The 14,764-nt window shown below is 41.3% G+C and overlaps 1 protein-coding gene and 3 long non-coding RNA genes across 8 annotated transcripts; all 4 read right to left on the reverse strand.

The window, feature by feature from the left end:
• Window positions 1-1,843: 1,843 nt before the first annotated feature.
• dusp12 (dual specificity phosphatase 12) lies at window positions 1,844-7,711 on the reverse strand. 5 transcript variants are annotated; one of them, XM_024010513.2, is made up of 9 exons: window positions 7,628-7,711; window positions 7,393-7,504; window positions 7,080-7,286; window positions 3,605-3,893; window positions 3,397-3,510; window positions 3,131-3,249; window positions 2,730-2,817; window positions 2,386-2,563; window positions 1,844-2,039 (listed from the first exon to the last, which is right to left on the reverse strand). In XM_024010513.2, the coding sequence occupies exons 4-9, from the start codon at window positions 3,856-3,858 to the stop codon at window positions 1,887-1,889; spliced, it is 906 nt and encodes a 301-aa protein (XP_023866281.1). In that variant the 5' UTR covers window positions 3,859-3,893; window positions 7,080-7,286; window positions 7,393-7,504; window positions 7,628-7,711; the 3' UTR covers window positions 1,844-1,886. The 5 variants fall into 5 exon arrangements, with proteins under 5 accessions (XP_023866281.1, XP_070305053.1, XP_023866282.1 ...); XM_070448952.1 differs by having other exon boundaries at window positions 7,372-7,504; XM_024010514.2 differs by lacking the exons at window positions 7,080-7,286; window positions 7,393-7,504; window positions 7,628-7,711 and adding an exon at window positions 4,291-4,421.
• Window positions 7,712-8,789: 1,078 nt separating this feature from the next.
• LOC139029294 (uncharacterized) lies at window positions 8,790-10,195 on the reverse strand. Its single transcript, XR_011481593.1, has 3 exons — window positions 9,851-10,195; window positions 9,459-9,570; window positions 8,790-9,365 (listed from the first exon to the last, which is right to left on the reverse strand). It is a non-coding gene; the product is annotated as an uncharacterized lncRNA (long non-coding RNA).
• A 112-nt stretch (window positions 10,196-10,307) lies between these two features.
• LOC139029353 (uncharacterized) lies at window positions 10,308-10,731 on the reverse strand. Its single transcript, XR_011481667.1, has 3 exons — window positions 10,588-10,731; window positions 10,474-10,509; window positions 10,308-10,377 (listed from the first exon to the last, which is right to left on the reverse strand). It is a non-coding gene; the product is annotated as an uncharacterized lncRNA (long non-coding RNA).
• A 644-nt stretch (window positions 10,732-11,375) lies between these two features.
• Window positions 11,376-12,331, reverse strand: LOC139029354 (uncharacterized). Its single transcript, XR_011481668.1, has 3 exons — window positions 11,950-12,331; window positions 11,539-11,609; window positions 11,376-11,450 (listed from the first exon to the last, which is right to left on the reverse strand). It is a non-coding gene; the product is annotated as an uncharacterized lncRNA (long non-coding RNA).
• Between the last annotated feature and the right edge of the window lie 2,433 nt (window positions 12,332-14,764).

Genomic DNA, 14,764 nt, shown 5'->3' on the forward strand with positions numbered 1-14,764 from the left:
TGGTTTCTTGAGTCAAAGAATGCCATCATCTCTACCCTGGCCATTGTCAATGCACCTGTTGATGCTCTGACCCAAGAGGAATGGGAGGTGGTGGAGGAGGTGTGCAGAGTCCTGGAACCCTTTGAGCAGGTCACTGTGGAGATCAGTGGAAAGAGAAAGATCTGCAGATCCTCTGAGCTGGTGGAAGAACAAGGCCTCTGTCTACCCACGGCTTACTAAAGTTATGATAGGGAGACTGCATAGTGGCCACATCCGTTCCTTCTGAGAGGGTCTTCTCGAAAACGGGACAAATAATTACTGAGAGAAGAAACCTCATCAGCCCCTCGAAAGTGAGGCAGCTTGCAATTCTGAATGCAAATCTCTCATAAAAGCAAAATATGGTCAGCATTGCTGTGTGCTGCTGGTTATAACATGGCAACAAAGAAGAGAGAAAAGAGGGACCAGTTTAATGTTTTCAGTGGGATGCTGCAGTTTTGCACATTGTTATTTATTTTTCTTTGATATGGTGCAATATTCTATTATTATGTTGTTCAGATTGTAGTCATATTGAATTGTTACATTTATATGCACTTTGTTTATATACATTAAAACGTTATACTTTAAATCCACGTGTAATAGCATCCTTTTTTAAATGTATTTCAATTTGTGGGATGCTGCAGTTTTGCAAATTATTTATTTTTCTTTGATATGGTGCAATATTCTATTATGCTGTTCAGGTTGTATTCATTTTGAATGGTTAGATTTATATGCACTTTGTTAATATACATAAAAGTTATACTTTAAATGCAAATGTTTAATAGCCTTATTTTGGTCATAACAGACCAATGCATTTTTGAATAAATTGTGGTTAAGGTAGAGTATGATTTCATTTAATAATTTAGAATTGTTTTAACACCAATCATAGTAAAACTATCGCAAACTCTTTGACTTGAAAAACTACAAAACATATTTTTTAAAGAGCTGTTTGGGAGCCAAAAGAGCCGTCTCTTTTTGATGAGCCGAGCGAGCCGGCTCACTGAAAAGAGCCGGAATGCTCATCACTAATAACCTCACAAGGCACCCTGATCTTTTTCCTCGAAATCTCAGTTTCCTTCTCCAGCGAATCACGGGGCCGGGTGTCAACAGTATAGCCCTCGCGTCCGACTCATTGAAGAAAAACTCTTCGTCCAGTTTGAGGTGAGCAATCCCGGTGCTGATGTTGAGAAGCTCTTTTCGGTCATAGGAGACAGTAGCAGCAACATTATGTACAAAACAAGTTACGAGCAACGCAAAAAAACAAAAAAAAAACTCATCAACAGTTTGTGCAATCTGCTTTAGTTGCATGTAATATAGAAAAATAAATACCATCTTGTTAGCGGCAATTGCACAGTGACACAGACTCAGATGTCATTTTAAATGTTGAACAAAAAACAATGATTGCGTAGTTAAATAAACCATACAACTCCACTCACAAGGACTACTTTCAACAATTTCCACAGAAAATCTTACAAAAATACAATTACTTGAAGATGCAAAGTTCAGTAACAGAATGATGACACAAACCGTCATTCTGTTACCAAACTCTGCATCTGAACTGTTTTTCAAGTAAATATGTTTATGTAAAATGTTCAGTGGAAATTGTTAAAAGTAGTTCACGTGCATAGAGTTCTATGATTTGTTTAACTTTGCAATCATTGGTTATTGTTTGACATACATTTTAAAGTGACAAATCTGAGTCTCAGTGTCACTGTTACCGTGGAATTGCCTTCAGGCTACTCAATCAATATGCAAGTAGTAGAAATAGTCTAGGTAACCTACAATATCTAAGAAACAACAATGGCAGACATAGAAAGATGGAGACAGCTATTCTGAGAAATTTATTACAGATGTGAATCATTTTTACATTTTCATGATTTGAGTGTGGCTATACTGATGTGTTTGATTTCATCCACTCTGTTTTTATGCATCTGGAAGGCTGGAGTCACCCATCGACCACAGGAACACTGCTCCCCACACCAGCTGAATGAGCCCAACTTGGATCTACACTTTGGGCACAAGATCTAAAAAATAAAAATATATATATTTTAAAAAATGTTTTTTTTTAAATACTTAGAAGACACTAAATATAACAAGTAAATGCTAAGTTAATTATTCTCAAATGTGGTCATCGAGGAGTCTCGTTTGTAGGTTATCATTCAGTTTGAATTCTGTTTATTAATTGATCTGCTAAATATAGTAGAGCCGCTTCAGTAAGTCTGTTATATTGTGCCAAGATAAATATGCATTCTCATTTTACACTGAACAATGTGACTAAAACTGACTTAAACTGAACAAAATGTCAGAATATTCCATGCCAGCATTAACTAAGTACGACTATTCCATCTGAAAGCGAATGGTCATTTTTACCTGTCCATCCATCACCCCTAACAAGGCCTGTTCCATCCACTGGACAGGCTCAGTGAAGTAGGAGGTACATTGGGTCTGGTCCCCACTCGGTAGGTTACTCATCTTCTTATACGCAAACGCAGTCGGTCCATTGCCAATAGTGTGACTGAGGATACTGGAAGCGCGGAACAGTTTCCGTCTAAAGGGGAAGACAGAGGGGGTAACACCAGAGGGTGAACATGAAGAACATTTGTGTTGCTTGCTGACAGCCTTTATTTTTCACTCTCACTTCAGTCTCTGTTCAGCATCTGAAACCGTAGGGTGTGTGTGTATTCTTCATTTATTCACTCATTCAGTTCCCTTACCGACACTTTTTACACCTGTATTCCACCTCAGAACAGGTGCTTAGGTAAGGGTCCACTGCAAACAACTCCTTTGGGACATTCTGAAGCTCTGCGTCAAGGATAAACAACGGTCTTAAGAGGATCTCTACAAAACAGAGCTGGCAGCAATTCAATTCATATGGATGAATGTTTCAATTAGGTTAAACAGAGTAATGTCCCCTGGTACAGTCAAATAAACTACAGCAGTCCTGAAACAGGAAGAAAGAAAGAAAAGGTGGCAGGTTAGCCTAGCAGTTAAGAATGTTGGGCAGTAACCAAACAGGTGCTGGTTCGATTCCCCGAGCCGACTAGGTGAAAAATGTGCGTCTGCTAAATGTAAATAACAGAAAGGATGAAGAGGTGAGGAAAGCAGCAGGATATACCTGGGTATTTCTCTGCGAGTTTCTGGAGTCTGTACTGCTTGTACTGGGGGCGGGTGACATCTACTTCACAACCCAATGACTCATATAGTGCTAACTGGTCCACAAACCCCTCATTCATCCTAAACATAGTAAAATACATTTTACAATGGACATAGTTGACCAAGATAACAGTACTTCCTTTAAGTAACAAAGTGTCCTTAATAAACATGAACAATTCAGACCCTGCAGTTGAATGGTATAATAAAATCACAGCTTTTTTTGCTTACTTTACATCAGGTTTAAGTTGCTGGAGTTTGGCATAGGCATCGCCGAAGTTCATTTTATGACATTTCATCAAGTAAGCAGTCACCACCGCCGCACTCCGACTTTGGCCTACGTGGCTAAAACACAAACACAGCGTTGCATGTCAAATGCATGTGAGGCTATCATCATGATATGCATTAAATAACTCAGGATTTGATAGGTCTCACGCACCAATGCACAAGGACAGATTTTGATGCCTCGCAAGCATCACATATGAAGCGTATGCAGTCATCGAGGTGGCTGAGTAGGTCTGTGGAGGACTCGTCCAGGGAATAGACATACTTCATCCTAAATGGCCCATCAGGTGAAGCTGGCTGCTCTGAGTCCACTGTGAGTATGTGGGTGATGCCAGCATTGGTCAGGTCCTGGGCATCTTTCAGGTCAGATGCTGCCCCGATGTAGACTCCTGCCTCTACCTGAATCATGGCTTGGCAATCAGGATTTCTCTATGGTAGAAGACCTGTGAAATACAGCTGTTGTTAGCATGTGACATTTAAAAGTCTGCATAGCTATACATGAATATGATATAGTGAATATGTACGTTAAGTCATTCACTACGTTAGCTAGCTACTGGCATTTTGTTTGTATATGCTGTACTAAATAGCTTCCTTCCTGAATATCAGAATATAACATATGTATATTTTATCCACAAATAGATGAGGTATGATCTGTCCATTAATAATCTTCACTCAATGATCATTGAGACAGATACGTAACTATAACTAAACACAGCTTGCTAGGCTAGCTAACGTTAGCTAGCTAGATTCATTTATCCGGCTCTGCTAAGTCAGCCTCAAGTTTCTAGCCTAAATATAAATGTTCTTCTTATCGGAAAAAATATCAGTCGTGCCTCTTACAAACGAAGTGTGCYATTTCAGTGAGTTGTTAAGAACTAAGGTAGCTCACTAAATATAACTAAAACTAAATAATGCTTGAAAAACGTAATGCGTGGCTGCTAAACTGTTTGGTCCGGTTATTAATTGTAACGAATCAGGGAACAAAAATTGAACACTTWAGTTCCGGAGATTGCTCCACTTTAGTTCCTACACAGAGAACGAAGTTTGAAGCTGTGTTAGCTGAGGAACGCCCAACTCCGTATATTGAGTCCGTATATTGAGGCTGAGATGAGTATTGCGAACTTGTCTTGCGAGAACGGAGTTGTGCGTTCATCAGCTAAACTGTGAATAAACGGTTTGCTGAGTGGTACACTTTCACAACTCTTAGTACAAACTGAACTGGTCACACTGGTCACAGTGAAATGTAATGAGACCATTGGTTTAATCACCAAAACACAACATAATGATATCTTTTAAATTTGGTCATTTTAACTACAAGTTAATCCAAATAGCAAACAATGCAAGATACGCATTTCAAATCGCCCTTAGAAGTGCTGAAAGTAATGTGCTGCAGTACTGTAAGTTACAGTTTTCACATTAGGCAATACACAACAATTTACAGAAAATCAATACATTTCCATATCTATCCAATGTGTAATCAAAAGGTGTGATCAAAGATAGAAGATAGAAAGCTACCAGCAAAAACAACAGGAACGGAAGAGAGAGAGTGAAAAATAAGCACTAGAGAACCTCTGTGACAAGGTAGGGGGTTATACAGAAGATAGCCCTATTTGGTAAAAGACCAAGTCCATATTATGGCAAGAACAGCTCAAATAAGAAAAGAGAAACGACAGTCCATCATTATTTTAAGACACGAAGATCAGTCAATTCGGAAAATTTCAAGAATTTTGAAAGTTCCTTCAAGTGCAGTCGCAAAAACCATCAAGCGCTATAATGAAATTGGCTCTCATGAGGACCGCCACAGGAAAGGAAGACCCAGAGTTACATCTGCTGCAGAGGACAAGTTCATTAGAGTTACCAGCCTCAGAAATTGCAGCCCAAATAAATGCTTCACGATACGCCATCCCGTCTGATTTGGGCTTAGTGGGACTATCATTTGTTTTCAACAAGACAATGACCCAACACACCTCCAGGCTATGTAAGGGCTATTTTACCAAGAAGGAGAGGGATGGAGTGCTGCATTAGATGACCTGGCCTCCACAATCCCCCGACCTCAACCAAATTGACATGGTTTGGGATGAGTCGGACCACAGAGTGAAGAAAAAGCAGTCAACAGTAGTAAAAATAAAGTAAAACCCTTGAATGAGTAGGTGTTCTAAAACGTTTGACAGGCTGTGTATTTTTGAATACGGGTGTTATTCATATGGATAGCAAGTAGCGGCAAGATAACCATTGATGATACATATGGTGCATAGCAAGTAACGACAAGAGAATCGTTGAAGATGCACATGGGGTAATGAGGAGATTACCGAGTGTGTTTGGGAATGGTACTAAGTGAATGTGGATGTGAAAGTTGTGTGATTGAGATGTGACATATTAAGCTGTAACACAAATTACTGAAATTTGGATAATAAATGGATTGAAATTAGTACTATTACGGTTTACATTTGGATATTAAACTTGTGGGAGCTGAGTTTTCCAGTTCTGTGGGAGCTGATCTATAACATTATCTACGTTATCTACAGGTAGAGGATATGGTTCTGCCAGTCTGTATGTTTAGGGACAGCAGCCTTTATAGCGGTGAACACTGCATCCAGCTGGTCACCACGATTAGCCACTAATACATCGCGATATCACATGTTTAGTCCTTCCATTGAAATTTTAAACAGCAGCAGAGTATTTCTTCAATTTCTTTTGTACATGGAGATGATTGTTTTTACTTCTTCAAACTTTACTGCATCTTTTGCTGGGTCAGTGACATCACCCACTATTGCCTTAATTTCATCAACATCCCACAGTCTATCCATTTCCAAAATGCTACCACCACCATTGGGGATGGAGTAGCGTATTATCAGATACATTCCCGGGGAGGTCTTCTTTCTCGTATCTTTTCTGTTTTCTGCCCTCATTGCTGTCATCACTGCTGCTTGTTTCATCTTCTTCATCTCGGCTACTTTTTTACTGACGTTCTTCCTACTGCTTGCGCTCCTTAATTTGCATCTTGTATTTCTACATTCTCTCTTCTCTTTTTGTCTCTTACATTTTTCCAGTTCTCTTCTGACAAACACAACTGATTGGCTCAAATGCATTAAGGAAAGAAATTCCATAAATTCACTTTTAAGAAGGCACACCTGTTAATTGAAACGCATTCCAGGTGACTACCTCATGAAGCTGGTTGACAGAATGCCAAGAGTGTGCAAAGCTGTCATCAAGGCAAAGGGTGGCTATTTGAAGAATCTCAAATATAAAATATATTTTGATTTGTTTAACACATTTTTGTTACTACATGATCCCATATGTGTTATTTCATAGTTTTGATGTCTTCACTATTATTATACAATGTAGAAAGAAAATAAAAACCCTTGAATGAGTAGGTGTTCTAAAACTTTCGACCAGTAGTGTACCTCATGTTATGTTGTAGTGGCTGCAGACCACATAGACATTTCTTATAAATGCTTAAAGACAGCTGTTAGTGGGACTTTCCATGGGACCATTAAGCTTTCGCTATAGTTCTCATAAAATAAGTGAATAGTCTTCTCTCTATAAGGCTATGGGTACCATTTTATTCATTACTCGCCTTGATTTCATTATTAGTATTTTTTTATACAAATTAATTTAAATTGACTTACTGAAATTCGGAAGACATGTCCCTCTGAGTTTCACAGATCGGGTATCTTCCCCCAGGCAGCTCTCAGTAGAAGTCTGGTCTAGGCGGGTCCACGTCACCTTTTTTGATCAGAAGGGAAATTCCCTTACGCTTTCCCACTAGGGAATGCAGCACCGGTGTCTCCCTCGCAGACCTTCACTGAGATGCTCCACAGGTGGAATCACTGATCCTGTTCGTTGACACCAAATTGTGGAAATTCTTACACAGGACCCTCAAAGTCAATATACATTATGTATAGTTATCATGTATCATACATATCATTTAGATGTTTATACTTGTCACAACTTCCTCCGAAGTCGGTCCCTCTCCTTGTTCGGGCAACGTTCGGTGGTCGACTGTAACGGAACTCTAATTCCTCCTCCTCGGACGAGGAGAGGAGAGAGGGATCTGAAGACCAATGTGCAGCGAGGTATGATGCCATAATGATTTATTAACAAGACGAAACTAAACACACGAAGAACACTTGATAATTTTACAAAACGATGAAGACAGACCTGGACACGAACTTACATATAACGTGAAGAACGCATGAACAGGTACACGACTACAAACAAACGCTACAGTCCCGTGTGGCACGAACATACAGACACAGGCGACAACCACCCACGACAAACAATGTGAAACAACCTCCCTATGTATGTCTCTCAATCAGAGGAAAACGAAAACACCTGCCTCTGATTGAGAGCCATACAAGGTCAATTAAACCTGACACTTAACAWAGAACAAACAACACAGACTGCCCACCCAGCTCACGTCCTGGGGCCTGTTGCACAAAACTAGGATAAGGGATTAAGCCAGGATATCTTGGTGATCCTGGCTCAATTGATCCGTAATCCGGTTGCACTAAAGATGGATAGGGGGCAGGAGGATATGTTATGGTATAAATTACCATGGAGATTTATTCTGTGGAGCTAGCCTGCTCCAGACCAGGCTAAATTCCAGGATCTATTTAATCTCATCCCTAATGTCAGTCAGCAGTCACCACAAATGGAAACCAATAGTTATTTCACTGCTCACTATACATTGTTATCACATATAACTAGACCCACTGTTATTATTTAAACGTTTGTGATCATTAATTTCAATGATTTTGGATAAAAAATGATTTTTAGATGATGTTGCTATCATTAGATAATTTACAGTTTCCCATAGACTATAAGGCTATATATAAAATGATAGAATATTAGGGCCACAGAGGGGAAAAAAACACAAGTCATAATATTGTAACCAGTTGTTTTAAAGGAGGACAGTTGTTAAAATGACAGATGTGGGGCATTTCGTGAAATTGTACTTCAGTATGGTTTCATAAACAAAGACATGCTGATGTGCCAGAATATTAAGTATCACATTGTCATAAGTATCAAAACTGTAAAAACATATGTAGCTTTTCTGCAGAAAGAACCAGCCTCATAAATTTATGACTTTATCCTTTTTCTTCAGTGTGGCCCTAGTACTCTGTCATATAAACAAATACACATTCCATATGAATATAAAAACACAATGTGTAACATTAGTTCCTTTATTGAATAAGGACAAAACAAAGCAGGTAAACCATCAGCTCCTTTCGAAACTGAAGTCACAGTGACTCTACAAGATGGAAAGCACAGAACAAGCATATTATACAAAATGATACATACACATTCAAAGGTCTGTATATACAACACCTGCATGTCTGCACACTAAAATAATGCAGGACAAATCCATACACATCAACTGAACAGACAAATGAATGGATGCAGTAGCCTCCCTGCAGCCTTGTATTACACACAGTATACCGCACAAACATCATAAGAGGCCAAATTCGTCAAAAACGAACCCAAAAAAACCCAAATTCCTCTGCCACCGCAGGACATATTTAACCAAAATTGAAAGCACACATACTAACTAAAATAATTCAACACATATTGGTCCCTCAGCAGCCGACCACTGTCGTCATCAGGGAAGATTGCCGGATTGTCCCAGTCCATGGCTGGTGCACTCTGGGGGCCCTCTCCTTCCTCAGGCAGGCCACATTGTGGAGGACAGCACAAGCCACAGTAATATCACATGCCCTAACAGGGCTGACCCTTAATTTGTGAAGGCAGTGAAAGCGTGCCTTCAGGAGGCCAAAGGTCATTTCAACTCTGGCCCTGGTCCTGGCATGGGCATGGTTGTAGGCCTGCTGTGCTTCCTGGGGTCTGTGAAAGGTGTCAGGAGAAAAGGCTGGCAGCCATACCCCCTGTCTCCCAGCAACACACAGAGAATTCACCTGTCAACACAAAATCTCATCATTACTACCTCATAAACACAGTGATATTCTTGACACAGCCATGATGGTTATAAATAGGGGTTTGTGGCTTACCTTGTGATAGGCACTGATAGATTTCAGAGGCCCGAAAGATTCTGGAGTCATGGACTGAGCCAGGCCATTTTGCCACAACATTGCTGATCACACAGTCAGCATTGCAGACCATCTGAAATCATAAGATGAGGAATATTACACCAATCAATGCACGTCACTGGCAATGCAGAGTGTTCGTCAATGGACAATATCAAAAAGTTATGTTCACCTGAACATTAATGCTGTGAAAGGATTTCCTATTCACAAAATCGGCCTCATGGGCACCTGAGGGGCTTTTATCCTTATGTGTGTGCAGTCCACTGCACCAATGACATTGGGGAAACCTGTCACACAAAGTAATGAGTATCCTACTATGTGTTAACAGTTGTCCTGTAATTTGTAGATCCTCTTACCTGCAATCCTATAGAACTCCTCTTTGATGTCACAGAGTCTTCTGTGGCCAGGGAAGGAGATGAAGACATCTGCTAATGCTTTGATAGCCAGACACACACTCCTTATTGTGCGGCAAATTGTGGCCTTGTTCAGCTGTTCTGCATCCCCCACTGAGTACAGGAAGGCTCCACTAGCAAAAAAGCGCAAGGCCACACAAACCATTTGCTCCACACTCAGTGCATGGCTCCGTGCAGTGCGGTGCTTAATCCTGGGACCAGTAGTCTGCATAGATACCTGATGCCATCTGCAGAAAACCTGTATCTTTCATATAGATGGTCATCAGGGAAGGCCAGTGGGTCCAACCGGTCCCTGAAGCCCTTTCTCGCCTGAAGGCTCTCCTCAGCACAAGTGCTTCTTCATCCACCACATCTCGCACGAATGCATGCACAGAAAATTGGGCCTTCATATAGGCTAGTGGCCACACCTGGTGCTGGGGGGTGGGCAAAGAGGGCGATGCCTTATAACGATGACTTGGTTGTACTGATTGCTGGAAAATAAAAAAAACTTAGAAAGATGCCACCGTCCTGTGTGCTCACAATAAGAGCTCTATATGTCATGGCTCACTTGACTTTACGGAATATACCTAATTTTTATTTTGAGCTGTGTCATCTTCTTGGAGCTGGGGGAGGAAAGAAAAATAATGATTATACATTTGTGTTACAGTTAGCATACAGTGTACATTGAAGGCATATCTCACCTCCCTCTCAAGTTTTTTTATTTAAAGGTCCAGTTTCCTAATTGTCCTCTTTTTTATTTCGGACTCCAGTGCAAGATTTTCCATCTTTTTCTTCTTGTACTGAATGTCTATGTCTGCCAGTTCTATTTGGCGCCGGAGGTGGTTGCCATAAACACTTTCTGATAGCTTGTGAGCTCTGTGAACACATATACAATTAGCGCAGCTGGAATTTGGCAGGATGTGGTGTCCTTTTATTAATACGCACTATGTTGCCAGGCTGGTTTCCCACTGTATAGCATCTGGGTCCTGTAAAAGAAATTAGATTTTTTGATTTTGAGAGGACTCCTCACCATTGTAGAGTAAATAGTACTTTCACAGTCTTAACATGATACCTCATGCCTTCTGGAATCCAGAGAGATGGTCTCCTCCTCATCATCGTCTCCATCATGTGCTGTTGCTGCTGCACTGGGGCTTCACCTATCACATTTAATCGGATTCATATTGAAGCTAGTAGACAAGACATGCCAGGCCTACAGTATGCCTTTGATGGAGTACTCACTGGATCAGCATCGTCTGGTGCTTGTGCTGGTGCCTCTAACAGGAACACAGTGCTGCCAGACACTGCAAGGCAATAGGTAAACCAAAGTCAGACAGTCCAAATTGATTCAATATGAATGTGGTTGTATCCCATGTAGAGATGGAAGGACATACCTTGAATGAAGCGGGTGGCATCTTGGGAGGAACTATGCTCGTCTCTTTCCCCCAGGGATCCCCTCTAAGACGGGCCTGCCTTTATTTAGCTCCAGGCCATGTCTCTGCTGGGGTAAGGTCAGCCTTTGGTGACCCACCACCCGTGCCTTGTCTGTGGGTATTCTTTTTCACTGCTAAAACAGTACAGACAATGTGTGAGCAGGCACCTTTCTGGGTACAATATATGCTTGTGCTTTGTTAAATATTAGTCAGGGACCATACCATTCTGCAGAATGTTCTTGTATTTGATTTTGACCTGCTGCCATGTCCGTTTTGGCCCGTTCATGTTTAATCTAACACACACACACACACACACACACACACACACACACACACACACACACACACACACACACACACACACACACATCAATTTAATGGAGTCACACTGCAAAAAATTACTTGGTATTTTTGTCTTGTTTTCAGTAAAAATATCAAAATTTATCATAGCTTTATACAGTGTGATGGAGTTACTTTACACAATTTCACTCATATCTGCAGTGCATTTCAATTAAAAATTTAACCGTTTCATAATTACAGTACAACTGCATTTTTGGAGATGTGAATTAAATATTTGAATTGTAATTGTGATGTTTCAGCGGAGCGGTGAGTGTGTAATTGTGCACTACTTACGCATTCAGGCGGTCTGCAATACTTTGCCACGCTTTTTCTCTTTGCTTTATCACTGTGGCGGTGTTGCCTTTCTTCTTAATTATATCTTTTACCTCCTCGTATGCCTCCATGAGGATTTGTGCTTCGACGGGGAAAAGTACGCGGCTCTAGTTGCCATGGTAAATCAGTTAATCTGTGATCTGTGGCGGGGTCTATTTGAGTGAGCCGTGAGCGCGCACCTATCCAGGATTGGTTTCACCTGGCTTAATGAATCCGTGTCTGCTCATCCTGGCTTGGTCTTTGTGCAACCAATTAAGCCTGGACGCACATGTTTTGGCTTCATTGAGCTCAGCTGAGTCATTTATCCCGGATGTCTTAATTCTACTTTTGTGCAACAGGCCCCTGACCCACAAAACACAACAATACAAAAGGAAAACAAGGTCAGGAACGTGACATCGACGTCACCGGTCTTCTAGCCATCTTCGATCCACCTTTCATTTTCCATTTGTTTTGTCTCGTCTTCCCACACACCTGGTTTCAATCCCATCAATTACGTTGTGTTTTTAACCCTCTGTTCCCCACATGTCTTGTCCGGTATGTTGATTGTAAGAGTTTGTGCACGTTATGTCTGGCGTGCGAAGGGTTTCGTCCCATTGTATTTATTTATTGTTTTTGTTCACTGTGATTTTTATCTTTGCTCTCCTGCGCATGACTTCTCTGCTGCCAATACGCACGCATTACAATACTTTACAAACACACTTTTTATTTCTGTAGTTCTCTAAATCCATATATTGTAGACAAACCAGTTTAAAATCTATAGGTTTACCAAACGGTTAAGTGATTAACCATTAAGCGCTGTTGGGTTAAGTGATTGTCAAACGTTTTTAAACAAACGAGAAGAGAATAATATGAAAATTATTGTTAGCATTGCTTTGTGAAAGGCAATTACTTTATATGAAAGATATTTATAGATGAAACACTGATTAGGTTATTATCAAATTATCCCACCAGGTACAACCCCAAATCCCTAAACACGGGCACCCTCATAGATATCATCCTAACTGACATGCACTCCAAATACACCTCTGCTGTTTTCAACCAAGATCTTAGAGATCACTGCCTCATTGCCTGCATCCATAATGGGTCTGCGGTCAAACGACCACCCCTCATCACTGTCAAACGCTCCCAAAAACGCTTCAGCGAGCAGGCCTTTCTAATCGAACTGGCCCGGGTATCCTGGAAGGATCCCGTCAGTAGAGGATGCCTGGATGCCTAGGTTATTCTTTAAAAGTGCCTTCCTCACCATCTTAAATAAGCATGCCCCATTAAAAAAATGTAGAACCAGAAACAGATATAGCMCTTGGTTCTCTCCAGACCTGACTGCCCTTGACCAGCACAAAAACATCCTGTGGTGTTCTGCATTAGCATCGAATAGCCCCGTGATATGCAACTTTTCAGATAAGTTAGAAACCAATATACACAGGCAAATAGGAAAGCTAAGGCTAGCTTTTTCAAGCAGAAATTTGCATCCTGTAGGACAAACTCAAAAAAGTTCTGGGACACTGTAAAGTCCATGGAGAATAAGAGCACCTCCTCCCAGCTGCCCACTGCACTGAGGCTAGGAAACACTGTCACCATCGATAAATCCACTATAATTGAGAATTTCAATAAGCATTCTTCTACGGCTGGCCATGCTTTCCACCTGGCTACCCCTACCCCGGTCAACTGCCCTCCACCCCCCACAGCAACTCGCCTAAGCCTGCCCCATTTCTCCTTCACCCAAATCCAGATAGCTGATGTTCTGAAAGAGCTGTAAAATATGGACCTGTACAAATCAGCCGGGCTAGAAAATCTGGACCCTCTCTTTCTAAAATGATCTGCAAAAATTGTTGCAACCCCTATTACTAGCCTGTTCAACCTCTCTTTCGTATGGTCTGAGATTCCCAAAGATTGGAAAGCTGCCGCGGTTATCCCCCTCTTCAAAGGGGGAGACACTCAAAACGCAAACTGCTACAGACCTATATCTATCCAACCCTGCCTATCTAAGGTCTTCGAATGCCAAGTCAACAAACAGATCACTGACCATCTCGAATCCCACCGTACCTTCTCCTCTATGCAATCTGGTTTCAGAGCTGGTCATGGGTGCACCTCAGCCACGCTCAAGGTCCTAAACGATATCATAACCTCCATCGATAAGAGACATTACTGTGCAGCCGTATTCATCGACCTGGCCAATGCTTTCGACTCTGTCAATCACCAGATTCTTATCGGCAGACTCAATAGCCTCGGTTTCTCAAATGATTGCCTCGCCTGGTTCACCAACTACTTCTCTGATAGAGTTCAGTGTGTCAAATCGGAGGGCCTGTTGTCTGGCAGTCTCTATGGGGGTGCCACAGGGTTCAATTCTTGGGCCAACTCTCTTCCCTGTATACATCAATGATGTCGCTCTTGCTGCTGGTGATTCTCTGATCCACCTCTATGCAAACGACACCATTCTGTATACTTCTGGCCCTTCTTTGGACACTGTGTTAACTAACCTCCAGATGAGCTTCAATGCCATACAACTCTCCTTCTGTGGCCTCCAACTGCTCTTAAATGCAAATGCATTCTGACTTAGAATATGTGGACAACTACAAATACCTAGGTGTCTGGTTAGACTGTAAACTCTCCTTCTAGACTCACATTAAGCATCTCCAAACCAAAATTAAATCTAGAATCGGCTTCCTATTTTGCAACAAAGCATTCTTCACTCATGCTGCCAAACATACCCTCGTAAAACTGACCATCCTACCGATCCTCGACTTCGGCGATGTCATTTACAAAATAGCCTCCAACA

The sequence above is a fragment of the Salvelinus sp. IW2-2015 genome, linkage group LG19 (genome assembly GCF_002910315.2).
Source record: "Salvelinus sp. IW2-2015 linkage group LG19, ASM291031v2, whole genome shotgun sequence".
Classification (NCBI taxonomy): domain Eukaryota; kingdom Metazoa; phylum Chordata; class Actinopteri; order Salmoniformes; family Salmonidae; genus Salvelinus; species Salvelinus sp. IW2-2015.

Coding starts and splice junctions, on each gene's coding strand:
- dusp12 (XM_024010513.2), bottom strand. CDS start 3,858: ATGATTCAGGTAGAGGCAGGAGTCTACATCGGGGCAGCATCTGACCTG. Junction 3,511..3,604: donor AAATCTGTCCTTGTGCATTG/GTGCGTGAGACC, acceptor TTTGTGTTTTAG/CCACGTAGGCCAAAGTCGGA. Junction 2,040..2,385: donor TAGGGGTGATGGATGGACAG/GTAAAAATGACC, acceptor TTTATTTTTTAG/ATCTTGTGCCCAAAGTGTAG.